Source organism: Typopeltis vanoorti, chromosome 17, assembly GCF_054136105.1.
Source record: "Typopeltis vanoorti isolate ZY-2024b chromosome 17, IOZ_Tvanoo_1.0, whole genome shotgun sequence".
Lineage (NCBI taxonomy): Eukaryota > Metazoa > Arthropoda > Arachnida > Uropygi > Thelyphonidae > Typopeltis > Typopeltis vanoorti.
The window spans coordinates 87,119,395-87,143,355 of record NC_143565.1 but is presented as its reverse complement, the minus strand read 5'-3'; the positions used below and the strand labels follow the sequence as shown (position 1 = coordinate 87,143,355).

The 23,961-nt window shown below is 37.7% G+C and overlaps 1 protein-coding gene across 2 annotated transcripts in view; it reads left to right on the top strand.

The window, feature by feature from the left end:
* LOC150097601 (32 kDa beta-galactoside-binding lectin-like) overlaps positions 1–23,961 on the top strand; it is a 144,022-nt gene that overhangs the window by 7,848 nt on the left and 112,213 nt on the right. The window contains exon 2 of one of the 2 annotated variants that reach the window (XM_090407758.1): positions 11,472–11,560. The exons of the other annotated variant lie outside the window; for it this stretch is intronic. Within the exon in view, the coding sequence (XP_090263884.1) occupies positions 11,472–11,560 (89 nt within the window). The remainder of the gene's footprint in view (positions 1–11,471; positions 11,561–23,961) is intronic. 2 annotated transcript variants of the gene reach the window in all.

Sequence of the window (23,961 nt, the reverse complement as noted above, 5' to 3'; positions counted from 1 at the left end):
AGCTTAATGGTGTTATTCATCCATTTAACCCCTACTTGTTTTACTATTCGGACCCTAGGTATACAATCAGCCATTAATGACCACTTCCCATGCTCTATCGACGTCCAGCCCTTGCAGTTGTACATGCCATGGCACTGATCCAAGCAATCTCCTAAGCTTGGCATACTTGCCAGCACGGTAATTCCATATATACCCTGTCTTAATCGAAAATTCCACACCTTTAGCCACTTCCCAGGTCAAGACCTTATGATCACTCTCACCAATAGGTGGCAACATGGTCATATTCATTACAGTCAAATTTTCAGATGCTATTACCAGGTCAAGCACTCTCACACCCCTAGTATTTTCAATTACATGCTGTCTCAGATAGTTATCCGTTAATAATTGAATAAAATCCTTTTCCTTCCTCACATGTGTCCTCTCCTCCTTCCAATCAATGTTACCATAGTTGAAATCCCCCATAATAATTACCCTCCTTCCACTCATTTCATCAATTTCCCTATGCATACTATCTCCACCATCTATTCCATCACCTGGTCTATAGCAGCACCCAACTGTGTATTTTATTCTACCAGTCTCAATCTCACACCAAATACCCTCAAATGAGCTCCTTTCACTATCCTGCGATACAACTTCAATTCTCCTTGGCTGCAGTTCATCAGCTATCATCAATAGATGTACAGTTTGTAAGCCATGTATTGTATTGATGGGACTTCCTTCTGGAAGACTCAAGGGATCTGCTTGTGATACTAGATATAGAAGTTCAGAGAGCAAAGAATATAGGCAAGTGACTATGATATCAGAGTTATAGCGAATGGATTAGGTTTTGAGAAACAGACAGAAGGGAAAAGAAAGAAAGATGCACGGCAGTTGGTGAAGGGATTTTATTGGATAAATATGGGAAACATATTTTCAGTATGTGTTAGAAGTGGGAAGAAAATGACAGAGAATCATGCACAGAAATTAAGTAAAAGTATAGCCTGCAAAGAAGGAAGAGAAGTCCAAAAATTCAGTACTCTTATTACTCTATGCTGTTTCCTCTGGTTCGGTTTATACTGCTGTAGTTAGTTCCCCCCCCCCCCACATAATGATCATTTGTTTTACTTGACTTGATGTGTTATGACAAATCATAAGCAACTTATGATTTGTCATAACACATCAAGTAAAACTTATTTCCTGCTCATCACTATCTGTATTTCTCCTGGTTTTTATAGCAATATCTCACTATATATCTTGTCCTGTCCATTTCTTCACAACATATACTCTCAGCGTTATTAATGTAATTTCTTCTCTGATTCTCTACACCGAGAGGGTACAATTCACTCTTTACCATAAGCAGAAATTCACCATTTGCCTTTCCTATCCCTTTACCGAAATATGTTAAGCTCTTCAATTTCTATTCCTGTTGGGTTAGGAGATTCTCCTCCTCTCAAAAATGTTTTGCTGATGCACTCATCTCAGCATTGCAGGATATCTGAATTTATCAAATGAAATGACAAGTTCCTTCAGTTCGTAGGCAAATAATTATTATTATTATTACATTCACCATGGAGTCGACAGACTCATCTTGTGAGGTTCATTCAACTGTCAACATATTTATCATATAGAATCTTAAAGTCCTTAACACTCCTTGCATTAACAACACATTCCAGTAATGCGTTCCATTCACTGACAATTCTCCATGTAAAAAATCGACTCCTCACACCCTTCTTCACCACACTTTTAAATAACTTCCAGGAATGACCTCTGGTTCTTCCCCTCTCATCTTCTACTCTTTTTATAATCCCCTCTGGATTAATCTGATAAAATCCTCTCACTAACTTAAATGTGTCTATCATATCACCTCTCTTCCTCCTATCCACCAAACTCTGCAATCCACATCTCTTCAACCTCTTTCCATAGCCAGCATTCCAAAGTCCCAATATTGTCTTAGTCACTCACCTCTGGACCCTCTCCAATGTCTCCACATCACATTGAAAACCAGGTGACCAGATCTGAGCACGGTAGTCCAAGTGTGGTCTGAACCAGTGCCTTATACATTGGCACAACCACTTCCTTATCCTTGCATATTAGAGTACTTCTTATCATAGCAGCACTACGATGTGCAACCCTAGCATTATGCCCTCTAAACTTCAGTCTACTATCAACCATCACTCCCAAATCTGTAATCTCATTCACTTCCTGTGGTACGGCACCATCAATATAGTACACAGCCTTATGTTTCTGTACGCCAAAATGCAACACCTTGCACTTATCGATATTAAAACTACAACCCCACTCTTTTGTCCTAGTTAAAAGTCTATTCAAATCTTCCTGAAGGGATTCTGCTGATTCTGCTGACATCATGCTACTTATAATTCTTCCCAACTTTGCATCATCAGCAAATAACTGAAGATCCCCAGTCAGTCTGCATGATATATATCATTTACAAACAAGTTAAACATCAGGGGCCCAAGAACAGAACCCTGCGGCACACCACTGGTCACTCTTCTTTTTTGAGACACTGCTCAATCATACACAACCTGTGAGTATCATTCAGACAGTCAATCTCTGATCCATCTAACCAATATACTGCAGAGGATGGAAATCTATTTCCATCCTCTGCAGCTTGTACACCAACTTATCTATAAATGGTAATGTGGTAATCTATAAAAAACTTTTGCAAAGTCTAAGAATATCACTGTATATGATTATCCCTTATCTAACACACTTGTCACCTTATCATAAAATGCAAGTAAATTACTGAAACAGGACCTACCCTTCACAAATCCATGCTGACCTTCATAAAGAATGCCATGTCTGTCAACCCAATATGGGTTGACAGACTATAGTTGGAGATTTTTGTCTCAGAACCATGCTTGTGAAGTGGTACTATTTTGCCCTCTTTCTACTCTTTAGGAACCTTGGCCACTGCAAGACTTTCATTAAATAACCAGGTCAAGGGCATAACCAACTGTGGCGCACATTCCTTAAACATTCGTGGTGATATGTCGTCCATTCCCGCAGCCTTATTCACATCAAACCAACCAACATCTGATACACCTCTGTTTCTTTCACTTCCAATTCTCCTAGTATTTGTCTATCTTCTATATATTGTACCAGATCATTTATACCAGTATGATATACGCTGATAAAGTGCTCATTCAAAAATTCCACTATATCCTTTGTGGCTGTTAGTCTGCTGCCATGACTATCCACCAATGTTTGTCTGCCATAATTATTCTTCCTCTTGCTTGCCATATAATGGAAAAATTCCCTTGAGTTAACCTTGGCCTGACCAGCCAATCTCCTCTCATATTGCACCTTTTCTTTCCTTACCCTGCTTGTCACCTTTCTAGCCTGCACCTTATACTCTTCATGGATCTGAACACCACCAATTGTCTTTTACCTCCTCCATAACATTTTCTTTTCCAGCACAGCTTGCTTGATTTTGCTGTTCATCCATTTCACTCCCACTCTATTTCCTCGCTTAACATTTGGTATGCAGTCATACATTGCTTTTGTCAGATACTGCCTTATGAGTTTCCATGCATTGTCAACATCCTTTCCGCTCAGCTCATCTACCCAGTGTACTGATACTAACTGGCTACAGAGCTTCCTATAATCACCTGCTTTATACTTCCACATGTATCCATTTTTGGCAGTGACCTTTTCTTGTTTCATCACTTCCCAAACAAGTACCTCATGATCACTCTCACCAACTGGCGGCAGTGTCAAACATCTCATTAACATGGATTAAAATGGGAGATTAGCAACAATTATAGCAACAGGCCTGGATTAAATATATCAAGACATGATATATATATTTTGGCATTCCACAGAATATCAAAATAGATTTTTCACTTAAAGAGTGGTGAATGAGTGGAAGCAATTGCCAGAGTCTGTTTTGTCAATCCACATGTTCAAGGAGAGCTGCAGATATGTTAATATAATAGAACAATGTATTATTTTATTCATATACATACATTGTTCTATTATATTCACATACATAATTATTGGAATAGATGATATTTGACCAGAAATTCTCAAATATTATTATTGTTATTATTACACCTCCAGGGAGGGCAAAGACTCATTGAGGGAGGACACCTACTCTACAACTCTGTCTCCACCACTCAAATCCACCAACTACTATGAGGTATAGAGGTATAAAAGTTTTACGGTGGCTATACTGCATAAAACAGAACAGTTGGTTAGAAAGTCAAATTTTCAGATGATTAGAGTAGCTCACACAGTACCCATCTATAAAAGGGGAAATAAAACTGAATGTGAGATTTGCTGAGCAATTTCCCTGCTGAGTGTTCCAGGTAAAAAAATATCAAGCATACTTTCTGGAAGAAAAATGTGGAATAGTAAATCTGGAAAAATCAAGCTGGGTTTGGGCTAATCAGGGGGGGGGGGGGGGCATGATCAGATTATTACCTTATGATGGATAAATGAAATCATAGGAATATAACATGGATCTCTGTTTCCATTTTGGAAATGTGGAAAAGTCAAATGACAAGGTGCCAAGAGAAAAGCTGTTCAAAATGCTTTAATTATATAGATAGAAAAATTGGTTCAGATTTTCTATCCATGTAATCAAAGAATTTCTATTATTTTATTGACATAATTTGCATTTCTAAATGACATTACTTGGATGTAAAACTATATTCTTGTATTATGTGATGCTGAGCCTCCATAGCCCAGTCAGTATTGATGATATCCTTTAGTTGGAAAGACCTGGGTTCAAATCCTGTCTAAGACATGAAGAACTTTTTTAAGGGTTTTTTAAGTGAAGGCAAGTTGAAAAGCCTCATATAGAGGTGGAAGGTTTTTCATCCATAACGCAAACTACCCAGAAGGCAAATGCAGTTTATAACACAATTCACCGGTTACTGACTATTATAATAACGGAATTAACTCGCGTAAATTATTCTTTATTCGTAGAATTTTTACCTGAGTATCACAGGCATCATCAGTACAGGTACAAGGCTAATTAAACAATAACTGTTATGTTCACAAAGAACCACCTAAGTAGCTAAGGTTAAATTTCCTAAATTTATTTAATTATTAATATTATTTTTTTTTAAAATTTAATTATTAACCCCCCAACCGGCCACGACGTCTATAGACGTCGAGCTAAATCTGAATACGAAGTTATAAAACCTATTGAATAACATGGATAAGAAGAGCAAATTGGTGTCACTATTTCATCCACATTGGCCTGTAGAGAGGTTAAATAATAATTATTCAATTATAATAATTTAAAAAAATTTTTTCCTTTTTTTTTTCCTTTTTTTTTTTAATATAATTAAATATATATATGTGTATACAATTATATGTTAGGAAAGATTTGCTGCTTTATAAAGTACTATCTCCCACAACGGGGAAAGATGTACACCATCGGATCTGTTCAGGTTAGGGGAGTGAAGTAATGTTTCTTTGTATAGCCATTCCATTAGGAACCGACTTTTGTGAATGACTTTTGTCTTGTTCCACTTAACTCTATGTCTGGTGTTGATGGCATGTTCTGCAATTCCAGACTGTTCGGGTTCAAGATACTGGATATACGACTGGTGTTCTTCTAACCAGACCTGAGTAGATCTTCCTGTTTGTCCGAAATATAAAAAACCCACACGAGCAGGGAATCTGGTAGACACCTGGATAGCTGAGATGTTGGAGCTTATCCTTTGGAGACATTAGGAATGTGGAGATTTTTCTGATGGGTTGAAAAGCCACACTGATATTTAGTGTTTTTAGCACCTTAGCTATTTCACTAACCCCTTGTACATAAGGGATACATATAGGTTCTTCTGTACTTGAAGAGGATGCTGGAGCATGACTACTTAAAGCTCTTTTTATGAAGGACTTCTTATAGCCATTGGATATGACGGAGGAATTAATATACTGTAATTCTTTTTGTAAAAGTTCTTCTGAAGAACAAAAGGAGTGGGCTCTATGAACTAGTGTTTTTATAGTACCTGCCTTTTGGCTGGGATGGTGATGTGATGCGTGGATGTACTGGCCTGTATGAGTCTCTTTCCTATAGACTGTGAATTGTAGATAACCATCTGGTTGGTGAAGAATCAAGAGGTCTAGAAAGGCTAACTGCTTATTTACTTCTAGGGTGAACTGGATCCTTGGATGAAGTGCATTAATTTTTGAGAGAAACTGTTGTAGTTCTTCTGAGGTGCCCTTCCATATGGCAAAAATGTCGTCCACATATATGAACCAAAGATGCACTGTTCGAAATGCTCCATGAAGTAGTTGGCAATAGCAGGAGATATTGGATTACCCATTGCTGTCTCTTCGATTTGGGTAATCCAATATCTCCTGTTATTGCCAACTACTCCATGGAGCATTTCGAACAGCATATCTTTGACAACATTACACCCAGACCTAATATTTGTTTCAGATATGTGGACGACATTTTTGCCATATAGAAGGGCACCTCAGAAGAACTATAACAGTTTCTCTCAAAAATTAATGCACTTCATCCAAGGATTCAGTTCACCCTAGAAGTAGAAGTAAATAAGCAGTTAGCCTTTCTAGACCTCTTGTTGATTCTTTGTCAACCAGATGGTTATCTACAATTCACAGTCTATAGGAAAGAGACTCATACAGGCCAGTACATCCACGCTGCATCACATCACCATCCCAGCCAGAAGGCAGGTACTATAAAACGCTAGTTCATAGAGCCCACGCCTTTTGTTCTTCAGAAGAACTTTTACAAAAAGAATTACAGTATATTAATGCCTTCTTCATATCCAGTAGCTATAAGAAGTCTTTCATAAAAAAGAGCTTTAAGTAGTCATGCTCCAGCATCCTCTTCAAGTACAGAAGAACCTACACGTATACCTATACAAGGGGTTAGTGAATGCATAGCTAAGGTGCTAAAAACACTAAATATCTGTGTGGCTTTTCGACCCATCAGAAAAACTCCACATTCCTAATGTCTCCAAAGGACAAGCTCCCACATCTCAGCTATCCAGGTGTCTACCAGATTCCCTGCTCATGTGGATTATCATATTTTGGACAAACAGGAGGATCTGCTCAGGTCTGGTTAGAAGAACACCAGTCGTATATCCAGTACCTTGAACCCGAACAATCTGGAATTGCAGAACATGCCATCAACACCAGACATAGAGTTAAGTGGAACAAGACAAAAGTCATTCACAAAAGTCGGTTCCTAATGGAATGGCTATATAAAGAAACATGTGAAACATTACTTCACTCCCCTAACCTAAACAGATCTGATGGTGTGCGTCTTTCTCCGTTGTGGGAGATAGCACTTTATAAAGCAGCAAATCTTTCCTAACATATAATTGTATACACGATATATATTTAATTATATTAAAAAAATTTTTTTTAAATTTAAATTATTATAATTGAATAATTATTATTTCATAATTAAATACCTAAATAATTAACTTTAAAAAAATAAAAATAAATAATTAAATTTAAAAAAATAAAAATAAATAATTAAATAAATTTTGGAAATTTAACCTTAGCTACTTAGGTGGCGCTTTGTGATTATAACAATTATTGTTTAATTAGCCTTGTACCTGTACTGATGATGCCTGTGATACTCAGGTGAAAATTCTATGAATAAAGAATAATTTACGTGAGTTAATTCCGTTATTATAATAGTCAGTAATATGTCTACTCATGGTATTTCCTTACTGAAACAATACACCGGCCTCATAGCCTTTGGATATAAATCCAAATCAGACTATGTATTGTGCAAGAAGACAAGAATTTTGCTTGCATTAGCACCTAATAGTAATTTTGCATGATATAGTAATGAGTATCTTCTTACTTCATAAAGCCTTATGTTTTATCAAAGAAACTTGTATCTCTCAGAACAGGTAAATCTGGAAGAACACCCACAAGTATAATACCTAATCTTACAAGTATCTGAAGCCTTGCTTAATTTGACCATAATTCTAAACAACTTCTTAAAGTGCCTATATAGTACAGTTGGAAGAATGAGTGTTCTTTAGTTGAAAATGCAAATACCACAATTTAAATCCTATCAAACGTAAAGAGTCTTTATGCGGTTTTTTTTCATTTGAAGGTGATTTAGTCTCATAAGAAGGTAATAGTCTTTTCTACCCTGCAAACAAACCAGCTGAAAACCATATAATTTCATGACATGGTATGCACTCACTTCATAGTCTTAATTGCTCTATCACAATTTAGAATATGAATTTTTTCTACATGAATTTTTTTCTAAGTAATATAAACATTTGTGATGGCTATAAATCAAAATTTTCAGTAATTTTTTAACATTAACTATGCAATTTATGTTGCTGCTTGGCATAGCATTCCATTAGAAATTACACTTTATAAAGAACTTGGCTGAAGGGTGATGTATTGATGCATACCAAATGACCTTCTTAATGATAGTGAACATAAGGACTCCCATTTGACATCAGAAATCAATAGAAATTTTAACATATTAAAGTATGTTTCTTGAGTAAATCCCATATGAAAGTCTTTTATCACCACACTATTCCTGAAAAAAAAAAAACTACTCGCTCCTATCTATGCTCACCACTTCCTTGCACATCTTTCAGGGATACTTTCTTTTTCACAGGCTTTGAAAAATCTCCTTAGAGCCCATTTGACAATATCTCTCAACAGCTTATTCACCTTAGTCATATCATTCCTCTTTCCATCTAAATTCCACGGATCATATGCTTTCATTCTTTTCTCATTGCGCATTTCACAATTCCACTGTCATCTTGGTACCTATGTTTTGTATCACTTATAAAGTTTCTTTGTCTCCTCTTGAAAGTCATGTAACTAGCTATATGTACAATAGTCTAAGGTCTGAACAGTCTTATAAATAAATGATCTCTGTTCATTCTAAATAAATGGTCTTATAAATGATCTCTGTTCATTCTAAATAAATGGTCTTATAAATGATCTCTGTTCATTCTAAATAAATGGTATTATAAATGATCTCTGTTCATTCTAAATAAATGGTCTTATAAATGATCTCTGCTGTTCAATAATTTTCTAACTGTTGCTGCTATCCTCTTTGTCACCTTCACTACTTTGCAGTGTGCCCTCCCTTAACTTCCTATTCACCATCATCTCAAAATTCTTTGTTGCCTCCATCTCATTCATTATAGTCTCACCACTAAACTTTACATATCATTTGACCTATTCATCTGCTCACATTTTCTAGCCTGTTCGCTTCCTGAAGAGCCACTGCATCATAATAACCATTTATAATATCTCTTTCCAATTCATATAAAATGAAAACAACTGAATATTGTCAACAACACATTTGCATTATATTATTATTAAGAGAGATCTCCAGGGAGCTAGGGACTCATCTAGGGAGGCCACATATTGCACACACCAACTATCATGCTTGTACTTGAATTCATTCACATTGCTTGCACACATCATCATCCAATGGCAATCCATTCCAATCATGCACCACTCTGTAAGAGAAAAATCTAGATCTCATCTTCTTCTTGGCAGCATTAATTCTCAGCTTCCAAGAATACCCTTTTGTCCTTTCCCCACCCTCCATAAAATGAAAAATTACATCAACTGAAATCCATATGATCCTCTCAGAAGTTTGTTAAGTCTCAGTCATCACCACTATTTCTCCTGTTTGTAGTGTTTGCAGTCTACAAATTCTCAATCTGTCTTTATAATGCGTATTTCACAATCCTGATATCATTTTTAACGCTTTCCTTTCCACTCTCTCCACTGTATCAGTAAGTTTTTAATTCTCTGCTGCTGCTGTTCAATAAGTTTCTAACTGTTGCTGCTATCCTGTGGGTCATCTGTAAATATTATTATTATTATTCAGGCCTCCAAGGAGTCAAAAGACTCTTCGAGGGAGGTCCTTCCTAAGACATAAAGTCTGTCAAGACTCATCGAGTGGAGGTCCCCCCCTGAGAAACACAAAGTCTATCATACCACTCTTTAAACTCACTGACCATTCTCGCTCCAACCACTCCATCAGGCAATGCATTCCACGGCTCAACCACCCTCCACACAAAGAAACCACTCCTTACCCTCTTGCTCACAGTTTCCTTTCGTAACTTCCAGGGATGGCCTCTTGTCATCACTCCTTCCCGCTGATCAACCAAGCGAAAGAACTCCCCTGTGTCAACCCTGTAACCACCTCTCAACAGTTTAAAAGTCTCAATCATATCACCTCTCCTTCTTCTATCCACCAAACTCTGCAGTCCACATTCCCTCAGCCGATCCTCATAACCAAAATTGTACAATCCTGAAACCATCTTTGTCATCCGTCTTTGTATCCTTTCCACAGTTAATTTATCCCCTTCAAATCCTGGAGACCAAATCTGAGAACAATAGTCCAAGTGTGGTCTGATCAGAGACTTATACAACGGAATGATAACCCTCTTATCTCTGCAGGTCAGTGTCCTTCTCATAATAGCAGCAATCCTCTGTGTTACCTTCACCACCTTTGCATTATGTCCCTAAACTTCAGGTTTCTATCAATCATCAACCCCAGATCTCTTGTCTCCCCTACTTCCTCCAGTATAACTCCTCCCATAGAGTATGCAGCATCCCATCGATGTTTCCCAAACCTCAAGACCTTACATTTTGCTGCATTAAACTGACATCCCCATTCATTTTCCCATCTATCTAGCTTATTTAAATCCTCTTGCAGGGCTACCACATCTGCACTATTACTAATAATCTTTCCCAGCTTCGCATCATCCGCAAACAACTGAATATCCCCCTGCATTCCACTGGCTATGTCATTGATATAAAGGTTAAACAATATAGGTCCTAGTACTGAGCCCTGTGGGACCCCACTTGTAACCCTCTGCCTCCTGGAAACTGCTCCACCATACACAACTCTCTGATACCTATCAGACAGCCAATCCTGAATCCAGTTGACCAATCTGACATCCAGACCCATGTGCTGCAACTTAAATATCAGCTTATCATGTGGCACCCTGTCAAATGCCTTCCCCAAGTCTAAGAAAATTGCAGTATATGACTTTCCCTCATCTAATGTTCTTGTAACTTTATTATAAAAGGCTAGCATATTGCTAAAACAAGAGTGTCCTTTCACAAATCCATGTTGATTCTCACAGATAACATTACCCTCATCTGACCAATGCTGTATACGGTCCCTCACTACTTTCCTCAAGATCTTAACAACTGCTGATGACACACAGACTGGCCTATAATTAGACACTTCCAGTCTGTTACTACCCTTATGCAATGGCACTATCTTACCTTCCTTCCATTGTTTACTTGAACTCCGAACAGTAATGAGCCTCAGCATTAAATTCTGTGGGCATTAAATTCTCTCAGCATTAAATTAAATACTGTCAGGTGTTCACTTCAGTATCCTGATATTTACTAGGATACCCAGGAAACCCATTCACTATAAAATATCTGTATGCTGTGGCTCAAATATATATATATATATACACACACACACACATATATATATATATAGTTCATTTATTTTTCAGAGAGTGCCTATTAAGATTGAGATACCAGGAGGATTTAAGAATGTGCAAAAGATTGAAATACATGGCATGCCAATAGCCAATGCTGAAGAGTATGTAAACTTAGCATTTATAATTTATATTATACTTATAATACCATTATAAATTATAATTATTTAATTTTATAAGTTACAGTTGTATAATTTACCTTATTCAGTAAGCTATTAAGAGCTTTCACAGCCCAGATCTTTCCAATCAAAGGGCATTGTCATAAGTCTTGGAAAGATCTGGGTTTGTATCACCAAGTACATTAGCCATCATACAGAGATGGTAGGATTTTTCATTATGCAAAGCAGAAAAACTAATCAGAGAATATAGGAATTGATAGCCTTCATAGTATTAATTAGTATCTGTGACTCTAAGTTTCTGCCATGATAAACATTGAGTCTAACATGTTATATATAGGATAAAATGAATAAATCCTATGTCTTTTTATTCCCCCAAAGGGATACACAGAACTCAGCCCCAACTTTTAGAAATTGTCAAGCAGCCAGGTCCAGCCTCAGTCATTGCTGGTACTTTGGTTTACCTCTACTGGACTTATTAGGTAATGAGAATATGGTTGACAATTGTCACCATCCTGTTTCCTTAACTCTAACTGGTATTTTTGTCTGAAATAGTGCGAGTTCTATGATCAGTGTTTCTGATTTATGGGGTAAAAACCTGATAGTGAGAAAACTCTATTTACAGAAACCAAGGTTTGATTAATTTGGGTTGAGAAAAGATACAGAAAGAAGTTACTCAACTTATGAAGATTTTTCAGAATCAAATCTATAATGCTTTTTTTTTTTTTTTTTTTTTTGCCATTCTAGCATTATGGAAGTTATCACAAAGCTATATAGGCTATATAGGCACCTAAGGAAAAGATGAAAACTAAAACACTAAACTAAACAAAATAACAAAAAATAATTATTATAGTTATAAATTTTGATAATTTTGAACTTGATTTACATTAAAAAACTCAAGTTTCACTGCATGATATGTATAATAACAACAACAACAACAAATAGCATATATAAAACAAACAACAATACAGCAACAAAATGCATAAAATACAGCACATTACAAAATTCAAATATAGTTCATAAAATATTCGAGAAAATTATTATTCAGGAACTATTTCTCTTGCCAGACTTCGCTTAAACAACCAAGTCAAGGGCATTGACTTTGTTCCAGCTCTTTTGCACATTCTTTGTTAGAATACCACATGACATGCTATTGTTGAAATTGAGCAGAATGGATAGCTTGGTGAGAGGGTAGCTGGTAGGCACCACTAGTTGTGTTTGTGGGTGGGGAAGTGTTTTCAAAAAGGAATGCGATAAGTGGCGCACCATGAAGTTCTATTCTAGGGCCACTGTTGTTTAATTTATGTCAATGGAGAGGAGATTCAGTTGTTTGTTGGCAATGCTAAATTAGGAAGAGCAATGTTGAGCAGTGCTCTAATGTAATTATTATTATTATTATTATTCAGGCCTCCATGGAGTCAAATGACTCATCGTGGGAGGTCCTTCCTAAGAACATAAAGTCTGTCAAGACTCATCAAGGGGAGGTTCCCCCTAAGAAACACAAAATCTATCATACCACTCCTTAAACTCATTGACCGTTCTCGCCCTCACCACTCTATCAGGCAATGCATTCCACGGCTCAACCATCCTCCATGCAAAGAAACCACTCCTCACCCTCTTGCTCACAGTTTCCTTTCATAACTTCCAGGGATGGCCTCTTGTCATCACTCCTTCCTGCTGTTCAACCAAGTGAAAGAACTCCCCAGTGTCAACCCTGTAACCACCTCTCAACGGTTTAAAAGTCTCAATCATATCACCTCTCCTTCTTCTATCCGCCAAACTCTGCAGTCCACATTCCCTCAGCCGATTCTCATAACTATCCTTGTACAGTCCTGAGACCACCTTTGTCATCCGTCTTTGTATCTTTTCCACACTTAATTTATCCCCTTCAAATCCTGGGGACCAAATCTGAGAACAATAATCCAAGTGTGGTCTGATCAGAGACTTATAGAACGGAATGATAACCCTCTTATCTCTGCAGGTACTTCTCATAATTGCAGCAATCCTCTGTGTTACCTTCACCACCTTTGCAATATGTCCCCTAAACTTCAGGTTTCTATCAATCATCAACCCCAGATCTCTTGTCTCCCCAACTTTCTCCAGTATAACTCCTCCCATAGAGTATGCAGCATCCCAACGATGTTTCCCAAACTTCAAGACCTTACATTTTGCTGCACCATTAAACTGATACCCCCATTCATTTGCCCATCTATCTAGCTTATTCAAATCCTCTTGCAGGGCTACCACATCTGCACTATTACTAATAATCCTTCCCAGCTTCACATCATCTGCAAACAATCCCCTTGCAATCCACTGGCAATGTCATTGATAGAAAGGTTAACAATATAGGTCCTAGTACTGAGCCCTGTGGGACCCCACTTGTAACCTTCTGTCTCCTTGAAACTGCTCCACCATACACAACTCTCTGATATCTATCAGACAGCCAATCCTGAATCCAGTTGACCAATCTGACATCCAGACCCATGTGTTGCAACTTAAATATCAGCCTGTCATGTGGCACCCTGTCAAATGCCTTTGATAAGTCTAAGAAAATTGCAGTATATGCCTTTCCCTCATCCAATGTTCTTGTAACTTTATTATAAAAGGCCAGCATATTGCTAAAACAAGAGCACCCTTTCACAAATCCATGTTGATTCTCACAGATAACATTACCCTCATCTGCCCTGCTGTATACGGTCCCTCACTACTTTCTCCAAGATCTTAACAACTACTGATGACACACAGACTGGTCTATAATTAGACACTTCCAGTCTGTTACCACCCTTATGCAATGGCACTATCTTACCTTCCTTCCATTCCCTGGGCACCTTTGCTGAAGCCAGACTTTCTTGTAATGTTGTTACAAGAAAATTTGGATAGGGTAATTTGGACTGAAGAATGGGTATATCATTGTAATATCTTCTGCTGTCTGTGTCATTGTAAACGTATGTTAATTTTTCTTATATGTTTAATAGCTTTACTTTTTACTCTTCTATCTCTGTTCCATTCCTAACTTTATTCTTAATTCTTTATAGCTTTATTCTAAAGCGGTTTTTCTCTCTTCTCCTTTCTCATTTACTCTACTGCATGCTGTGATTATCCACCTTCCGTATTTACTAGTCGAATGCTTATGAATACTGGAAATTATTTGTCAGACTGTGCCACCAATATATCGTTTAATTGGCATAAGACTAAATATACCTTCCAATAGATTTCCGTCTCTCTCATGAGCGAAGTTTCTTTTATCAATGTTTACTTTAGCAGTCGTGGTTCGTAAGTAACTGAACTGCGTTTTTATTGCCTTAAATTATTTACCACTCACAAGTCCGATTTATTTAAGAATTAACAGTGCAGTTGTAAAATAAAAGATCAGGTAGCACTCTTTTAACAAATAATTAAAACACATTTATTTACAAATTATACATGAATTAAACAATAGGAAGATTGCTTTCTCTATCCATTTTGTGATCTCACGACCTTGCACTAAGGGTAGTAAACCCCAAAGAATTCGGCATGACTCTTTTATCTTCTTTCAAGTTTAACCCAGTCTTTGTTCTCCTCCGAAACTTGTCTCTAAAACTAGCGGACCTTTTTGATACTTTGTTTCAAAAAGAAATATGTCAGGTTGGTGCAGGAAATGTACAGAAATGTGAAGACAAGTGTTCGGACCTGTTTGGGACAGACAGAAAGTTTTCAAGTAACAGTTGGCTTGCATCAAGGGTCAGCATTAAGTCCGTTTCTGTTTAATATTGTGATGGAGGTGGTAACAGAGGAGGTGAGAGAAGATGCACCTTGGACAATGTTGTATGCAGATGACATCTTGCTCTGTGTAGATTCAAGAGAAGAAGCGGAAACTAAACTGGAAAGATGGAGAAAAGTACTGGAAGAGAGAGGTATGAGACTGAGCAGAAGTAAGACAGAGTATATGTGTTGCGCAGTGGGCGGTGGCCAGGAGACAGACCTGGAGCTGGAAGGAAATGTCATCAGGAAGGTGAGAGACTTTAGATACTTAGGTTCGACAGTGGAAGAAGATGGAGGAGGTGAGAAGGAAGTGGGATGCAGGATACAAGCAGGTTGGAGGAACTGGAGGGAGATGGCTGGAGTGTTATGTGATAAGAGGGTGCCGATCAATCTGAAAGGCAAAATTTATAGGACAGTAGTGAGGCCAGCTATGACATATGCTATAGAAACTGTGGCCCTGAGGAAAAATAACATTAGCAGGATGGAAGTAGCAGAGATGAGAATGCTTAGGTGGATGTGCGGTGTGACCAGAAAGGATCATCTGAGAAATGACTATGTCAGGGGAACAGTGAAAGTTACGAACTTAGGAGCAAAAATACAGGAGGCAAGGTTGAGATGGTTTGGTCATGTGATGAGGAGGGAGGACGAATATGTGGGAAGAAGGGTCATGCAGATGGATGTGCAAGGAAGGCGGAAGCGTGGACGGCCAAAGAAGAGATGGAGGGAGCTGGTAGAAGAGGACTTGAAGATGAAGAACTTGGATGTGGTGACAGCCCAAGACAGGAAGGTGTGGAGGAGACTCATAAGAAACAGTGACCCCACTTAAGTGGGAGAAGCTGCAGAAGAAGAAGAAGAAGTTTCTCCTTTCGGGGCTGCGGATAGGGAGATTGCTTTCTCTATGCATTTTGCGATCTCGTAACCTTGCACTAGGGGTAGTAAACCCCAAAGGATTTGCCATGACTCTTTTATCTTCTTTCAAGTTTAATCCAGTCTTTGTTCTCCTCCGAAACTTGTTTCTAAAACTAGCGGACCTCTTTGATACTTTGCTTCTCCTTTCGGAGCCGCGGAAACTTCTCTAAACCTAGCAGCACTCTTAGATACTATCTTTAAAGGTGTTAGTGCAGTAAGCAACTCTTATATACAAAACTAGTAAACAACTTTTCCTGCGCTCTTACACATAACTATATACATATACAAAGTTCCCCTGGGAAAGCATTACCTTTGTTTTTGATGTTAAAACAGTAAATACATTCACTTCCCACAGGGTTAACTACATTAATTTTGCAAAATATACATAGAAACAAATGAGGTTATTTACAGTTCTCATGGGACTTGACCTATGTAAAAAAATCGATGTAAAGCGCTTTGATAATTTTAAGCTACATCAAGTTTTTACATAATTTCAGTTGTGCTAAGTGTCAAGTTACTTACTTTGGCCAGAGTAAGTATTGGTGGATAGGTATAGGTTCTACCAAGTTTAGTAGGAATAAGCAGGTGATGGTTCTGGTATAAGGCATCGATCAGGCCACATTTAGATTTTTGTGCACAGAAATGGTTCACTCACTCAGTAATATGGATGATAAAGAAACATTAGAGTGAAAGAGAGTGCAGAGGCAACGAGACTCCAGACTCTGGACTGTTGAGTATGAGCACAAATAGGGAATGCTGTCTGCAGAGCTTGGTGGAACAGAAGGAGAAGAGAGAGAATTTCCCTAAATATAGATTTAGGGAAATTATTGCACAGGATGATAGGATAGAAGGACAACAGAGCATTCCTATAAACTGTACAAAGGTCACATGAGTAAGGAAGTGAAAAGGAGATTTTTTTTTCTTTCAAGCTAAGTGGTGAATGAATGGAGTGTGTTGCCAGCATGGATGAAGGATGATTCAACACTGAAAGTTTTAGGCCAAGTTTTATAATAGAATTGTAGTCGGTAAGTGTTTGGCATTCTGCAGTGAATCTTCTGACTCTGGAAGCCTGAAAAATTAATAATAATATTCTTCTTAATGGAAGCATTCACCAGTTTCACCAGATTCTGTACCATTGATGAAAAGTTCTTTGATTTATGTTTGCAGTGGCTTCCGAGATGTTCAGTTTCACTTCTTCTATAGTGTGTGGATTACTATTGTTTGCACATCCTTTGAGATAGTCCTATAAAAAGATATCTCATGGAGATGGGGGGGGGGCAGAGACCGGAGACCTAAAAGGTCTTCATTATGAAGACCTATTTGGTCTCCATGTGAAATGAAAGATTCTCCAACAAATTCTCAAAAGCCATGTATTCATTTCATTATAAAGCAAGAAAGTGCATTAAAATGTCCTAATAACATTCTTCTTCTTCTTTTGTCATCTTGAAAGAATATTGGACTGATAATTCCTTCATTATGAGACTGCATATCAAATGCTGATTTTCACTGAATGCACTGGGTTTTCTCGATAAGCATATAAATGCTTCAAACCATATAGGAAATCTGGCTATTAAGATACTCACAAGAAACTCTGCTTCATCAGTAAAAAAAAAAATTATCTGCAACTTGAATATTGTTATAGATAATGATCTTAAACCAGTTACAGTACCACAATCTGGCTGCATGATTGATTGGCAGACCGCAACTTGTGCATTCCATGAAGACATGCCCTTCTGTTGAGAGAGTTTCTACAGTGAACTTCACATCTTTCAGCATGATGTTATTCAGGACTGTATGACTATGGTTATGTTTTTTGATCATATACTGAACCAGTCTCTTCAGACTTGATGATAATATGGTACATTTTTTTTTATTTGTTTGACACTTCTCATTTGGGAGTCTTGTTGGAAAGCTTTTTGGCACAGCATATATAGTTATTACCAAAAAAAAATTTCATAATGAAAATTCTTTGTTCACAAATCAGAACAATCTTTCTTGATTGGAAACAAAAAAGAAAGAATAAAAGAAAAGAAAAAAAAAACAGCTTCATTCTCCAGCAACAAAACTCTAACACACCACCCATTTTCCATGTTATTATTAACTGCTTAACTATGTGATGTCTCCCATCCATTTCAGCCATGCTTACTAACAACCAATGAAATGGCATGTAAGTTGCATATGGAAACTTATGCAACTTACATGCATTATGTATTGCATTTTGTGTTTGTGTATATATGTTATCTTTATATATGTGTATATTTATATATGTTATATAGACTTACATATTCATTACAAATCTGGAAAGTCAAAAATTGGAAACTCTTGCTGCTACCTGAAAACCAGCAATTTTAGAAATACAGTATTAAAAAAAGAAAAAGAAACTATACTCCAGCAATGAAGATGAAATATTTTTTTGTTTGTGAATCAAAGTATCACTGTACTGTCAATTATTAGAAGAATGTAACATAATCAGAATTAAGCATTCCTGATAGCTTAGTTGAATCCCCTACTTTTCCATCACAAACAAATGCATTTAAACTTGTGGTCAGAATCCTGTGTAAATTATGGATGTTTGAAAATTATTATATTATGCCAGCCTGGTTGACCGAGTGGTTAGCATATCCACTCTCCAGCCAAAAGGCTGTGGATTTGGATCCCACCGTGGGCATGGATATTTGTGATTGTCTGTGGAAATACTAGTGATGGGCGGTAGATGGCATTGGTGTAGTTGTGGGTAAAATGAGCTGTAGAGTAGACAGAGTTGTAGAGTAGGTGCCCTCCTTCGATGAGTCTTTGGAGTCCCCTAGAGGCGTCATAATAATAATATACTATATTATGATATAATATTATTATAATATAGCACTCTACTCCACACAACCCACATTGGATACTTCTTTATCTACACTTCCACTATTACCACTATTACCACCTATACACTATGCTGTCTACCATCCATTAATAGTATTTTTGTTTGTAAATCATGTGTTGTCTGGCCAATTTTCCTTTATGTGGGATGAAAACCCTTGCTATCTCCATATGAGATTGACACCATCAGTTGAAAAACCCCACATAATAATTCCTCTCAACAGGAATCAAACTCGGATCTTTTTTGTTTGAAGTATAAATTAAAGATGGCAAGAAATTATATTCTTGGTTTCATCCTTTATTATTATTATTATTATTATTGTTCCGGGCAATTCCAAGGAGTTGACAGACTCTTCGAGGGAGGCCCTAACATCATGTCAAGAACAACTATTCGACATTCACACAGTATCTATCATACCTTGCCTTGAACTCATTCCCGGTCGTAGCACCCACAACAGACTCTGGAAGCTTATTCCACTCATTCACCACTCTCCAAGTAAAAAACCTAGCTCTAACACCCTTGTCAACCACGCTCTTGCCCAGCTTCCATTCATGGCCCCTAGTCCTCCCACCACCAGTCATATTTTCAAAAATATCTTCTGGATCAATCTTATAGAAACCCTTCAGTAATTTGAATGTCTCAATCATATCACCCCTCCTTCGCCTATCGACCAATTTCTGCAACCCACAAATCCTCAACCTATTCTCATAAGGTTCATTCCACAGACCTGCTATCATCTTGGTCACTCGTCTCTGGATCCTCTCCACCTCCTCCCCATTACGAAGAAACCCTGGTGCCCATAACTGAGCACAGTAGTCCAGATGGGGTCTTATCAAGGCTCAATACAGAGGAACCACAACTTGTTTGTCTCTGCATGTTAAAGTATTTTTCAGAAGCCAAGTGATTTGGTGAGTTGTTTTAGTCACTTTTGCAATGTGTCCCCTAAACTTCAATTCCCTATCCACCAACACTCCCAAATCCCTGGCCTCATCAATCTCCTGGAGTACGGTTCCACCAATGCGATATACTGCTGCTATTCTTTTCACCCCAAAGTGCATAACCTTACACTTTGGCACATTAAATTGACATCCATTTTTTCTAGCCCAGTCCTCCAAACTATCCAAATCATCCTGTAAAATTTTGACATCCTGTGCATTCATAATTGCTCTACCCAACTTTGCATCATCAGCAAACAAGTGAACACTTCCTCTCAAATCCTTTCCTATATCATTGATGAACAAATCGAAAAGCAGTGGTCCAAGAACAGAGCCCTGTGGCACTCCACTAGTCACAAGCAGTCTTTTAGACTCCACTCCTGAATAAACCACTCTCTGGTATCTCTCCTTCAAATCTTCCTCTCAAATCCTTTCCTATATCATTGATGAACAAATTGAAAAGCAGTGGTCCAAGAACAGAGCCCTGTGGCACTCCACTAGTCACAAGCAGTCTTTTAGGCTCCACTCCTGAATAAACCACTCTCTGGTATCTCTCCTTCAACCACCCTCCTATCCATCTCACCAACCCTATATCTATCCCCATCTGCTCCAGTTTACTGATTAGGGTTCTATGTGGTATCCTATCAAAAGCCTTGGCAAGGTCCAGTAGTATTACTGTAAACCCATTACCCCTATCCAGTTCAGCCATCACTGTGTTATAAAACATGAGCAAGTTACTGAGGCATGATCTACCCTTCACAAAACCATGTTGTCCCCCATACAATATCCCATTTTCATCTATCCAATCCTGTATTCTTTTCTTGACTAATTTCTCTAAGACCTTGACAATGATTCCAAGTATAAGCAAACAAAGTTTGCACGACTGGACTACTTGTATACTTGTATATAGTGGTTAATGACTTCACATCAGTTGCCTTAGCATCTTATAATGCAAGGCACATATCCTTACTGGCATGCATAATGCTATGCATTATGGGAAGGGCCAGACCAGTTTTGATCTTTATTTGAGGTCTCATCGGTTATACTATAAATTAAAGATGCCAAGAAATTATATTCTTGATGGAAATTTTTTCTACTTGGCCATGTTACCAATTATATATTTGGTTTAATCCTTTATCCAAGTGTAAGCAAACAAAGTTTGCACCTGAAGTGTTATATTTTCAGGACTGGGGCAACTCGTGGTAAAGGTGGGATAAGTTCTGATCACTTGCCCTAGTATCCCATAATGCAAAGCACATCTCCTTGTGGACATGTATACTGCTGTGCATTAAGGGAAGGGTCACTATCCAGACCAGTTTCGACCTTTATTGAGGTCTCGTCAGTGGGAGCCAGACCCAGAGGTGGTGATACTAAGGTGGAAGTAATGCAGAAGTCATATCACCATATACCAGTTGCCAAAAGATGTCAACACCTTATTACTAAAATTCTCTCGATTAGAGATAGTTGATGGAAGTTTTTTCTACTTTGGCTATGCTACCAATTATATATGGTGATATGACTTCTGCATTACTTCCACCTTAGTATCACCACCTCTGAATCTGGCTCCCACTGACGAGACTTCAATCAAGGTCAAAACTGGTCTGGATAGTTACCCTTCCCTCAATGCATAGCAGTATACATGTCCACAACGAGATGTGCTTTGCATTATGGGATACTAGGGCAGGTAATTAGAACTTATCCCACCTTTACCACGAGTTGCCTCAGTCCTGAAAATAGTTCAAGTGCAAACTTTGTTTGCTTACACTTGGATAAAGGATTAAACCAGATATATTCTTGGTTTCATCCTTTATCCGAGTGTAAGCAAACAAAGTTTGTGCAGGAAGTAACTTCACAACTGGGCCACTTGTATATAGAGGTTCTTGGGGTGCAATGTTGAGAATTTATGTGCAATTTCAGCTAAGGTATGGATATGTGATAATGATACAAATATCAGTGAGCATTGTTATGAATCTGGTAAAGAGATGGTGATCTGTACGCTTCAGGTTTGGACTTTTCTGAGTATTTGAAGGATGCAATGTCCTGTCATTCTCAAAATTGTAAGAATGATAGGACATTGCAGTAGAATTGAACCTCAAATGGTCTATAATCTTGCATTATAGAACCAGAAATGTTGTAACAAGGTTACATAAATTGTCTGTCTCTTCAGATAAACATTATGAATAAAAAATAAGAATGTGAGAATCCTATAACCTTGTGGTACATTTTAGGATGTTGGATCAGCAGAAGAAATTCATTATAAGTTTAGATCCAGTTGCTGACGGGAAGAACTTTTTTATGTCTACCCCCCACCAGCCATTTCACAAGTGAAATGATCGCTGCATAGGTAAGTAGGGTGTCTATACTCCTGGAAACTTGGATTTTTATTACTGCAATCCAAAAAAATCGACTTTAGGCCTCTCAATGTTTGAAACAATAATACTGGATAGGACTGGATACATAAGAAGGTGACAGTTGTCTACAAATCATTGCTGGACATGACCTCGACTTCTGGTGATTATTAAGAGTGGAGATCAAATTGTCTGCTGTTTTCCAAAAGTTACGACTAAAAGAGTTTTGTTCACTCCCTTTGGGAGTGAACAAAAGGAGGATTTATTTGATTTAACAACGAATATCATTTCTTGCTAAGCATAAGTAAATAGCTTTCTGACAAATTCAAATGTTGCAATCCCATACAAAGACAAATAAAGACAAGCACTGCTGTTTGTGGTGTCTATCTAACTTTTTATAAATGTTAATTATTATTATTATTACTACATGACACCTCCAGGCAGTCCAAGGATTCATCATGGGAGGGCACACTATATCTCATCCTCTCCACTACTACTTAATTCTCCAACTACGACACTACTTCCATCAATGCCATCTATCGCCCATCATCACCAACAACAGTATTTTTGGTCTGTAAATTGCATATGTTCTGAAGGCTAATTTGTCTGTACACGGGATGAAAAACCCAAGTTTCTGAGAGAAAAAACCCTGCTACCACCATATGAGATCTGGTAACTCGCCTTCAACTTGAAAAAGCCCATATAAAGATTCCCCTCATCATGACGAGAATCGATTCCAGGTCTACCCAGGTTCTTTTCCAATCAAAGGGCACAGTGTTCCGCTGTTCTTCCAATTGCACTGCGGCGGCTAACTTACTAACCTACATTGGCCTAATCTAACCTAAACATTTATTAAGAAAAATCTTGAAGTTTCTGCAAAGCATATGATTTACTATTATTACCAGACCATAATAAGTTAAAATACAAATACTCGTGGATGATTCTTACTATCAATACAATGTCCATCAACCTTAAACTTATTCACTGTTTCATTCATGCATTTCACTAACCTAGTGTTCTCCAAAGTGAAAAAACTTGCTCCTCATTCCCGTGCTCATGCTCTCCTTTTAAACTTCTAGGAATATGCTCTTGTTCTACCCCCCCCCCCCCTCCCTAGAGGTCTCTCTCCTCTATATCTCTCTTTTTTATAGAAAATTAACTTTCTTTTTATAGAGAGTTTATAGAAAGGTGAAAAGTTATGTCTGTCTATGATTGAGACAACTTTTCATCATGTTATGTCTCAATCATAGCACTTTTCCTGTCCACTCGTCTTGGTAGGCAGCAAGTATTCCTTCAATTGGTCTTAATATCCAACACTTTCCAAACCTCAACAAATTTGGGTGCATGAGACTGCCCCAAATTTGGGAAGCTTGCATCTTGAGAACTTCAGCTCAACAGCCAAGACAACCCAATATAGCCTGCTAAGGGGAACCTTTAGGATTCTAGGAACAACAGTAGTTTTCTCTCTTCTGCTTCATTTGCTTTTTGTTGCGCTTGCGTGCATGTGTCATAGTTGTATGTTCCCGTGAAGATGGCAATGTGACATTGCCAAAATATAGGAGGTATTTATTAAAGTTTCTTTTAATTAAT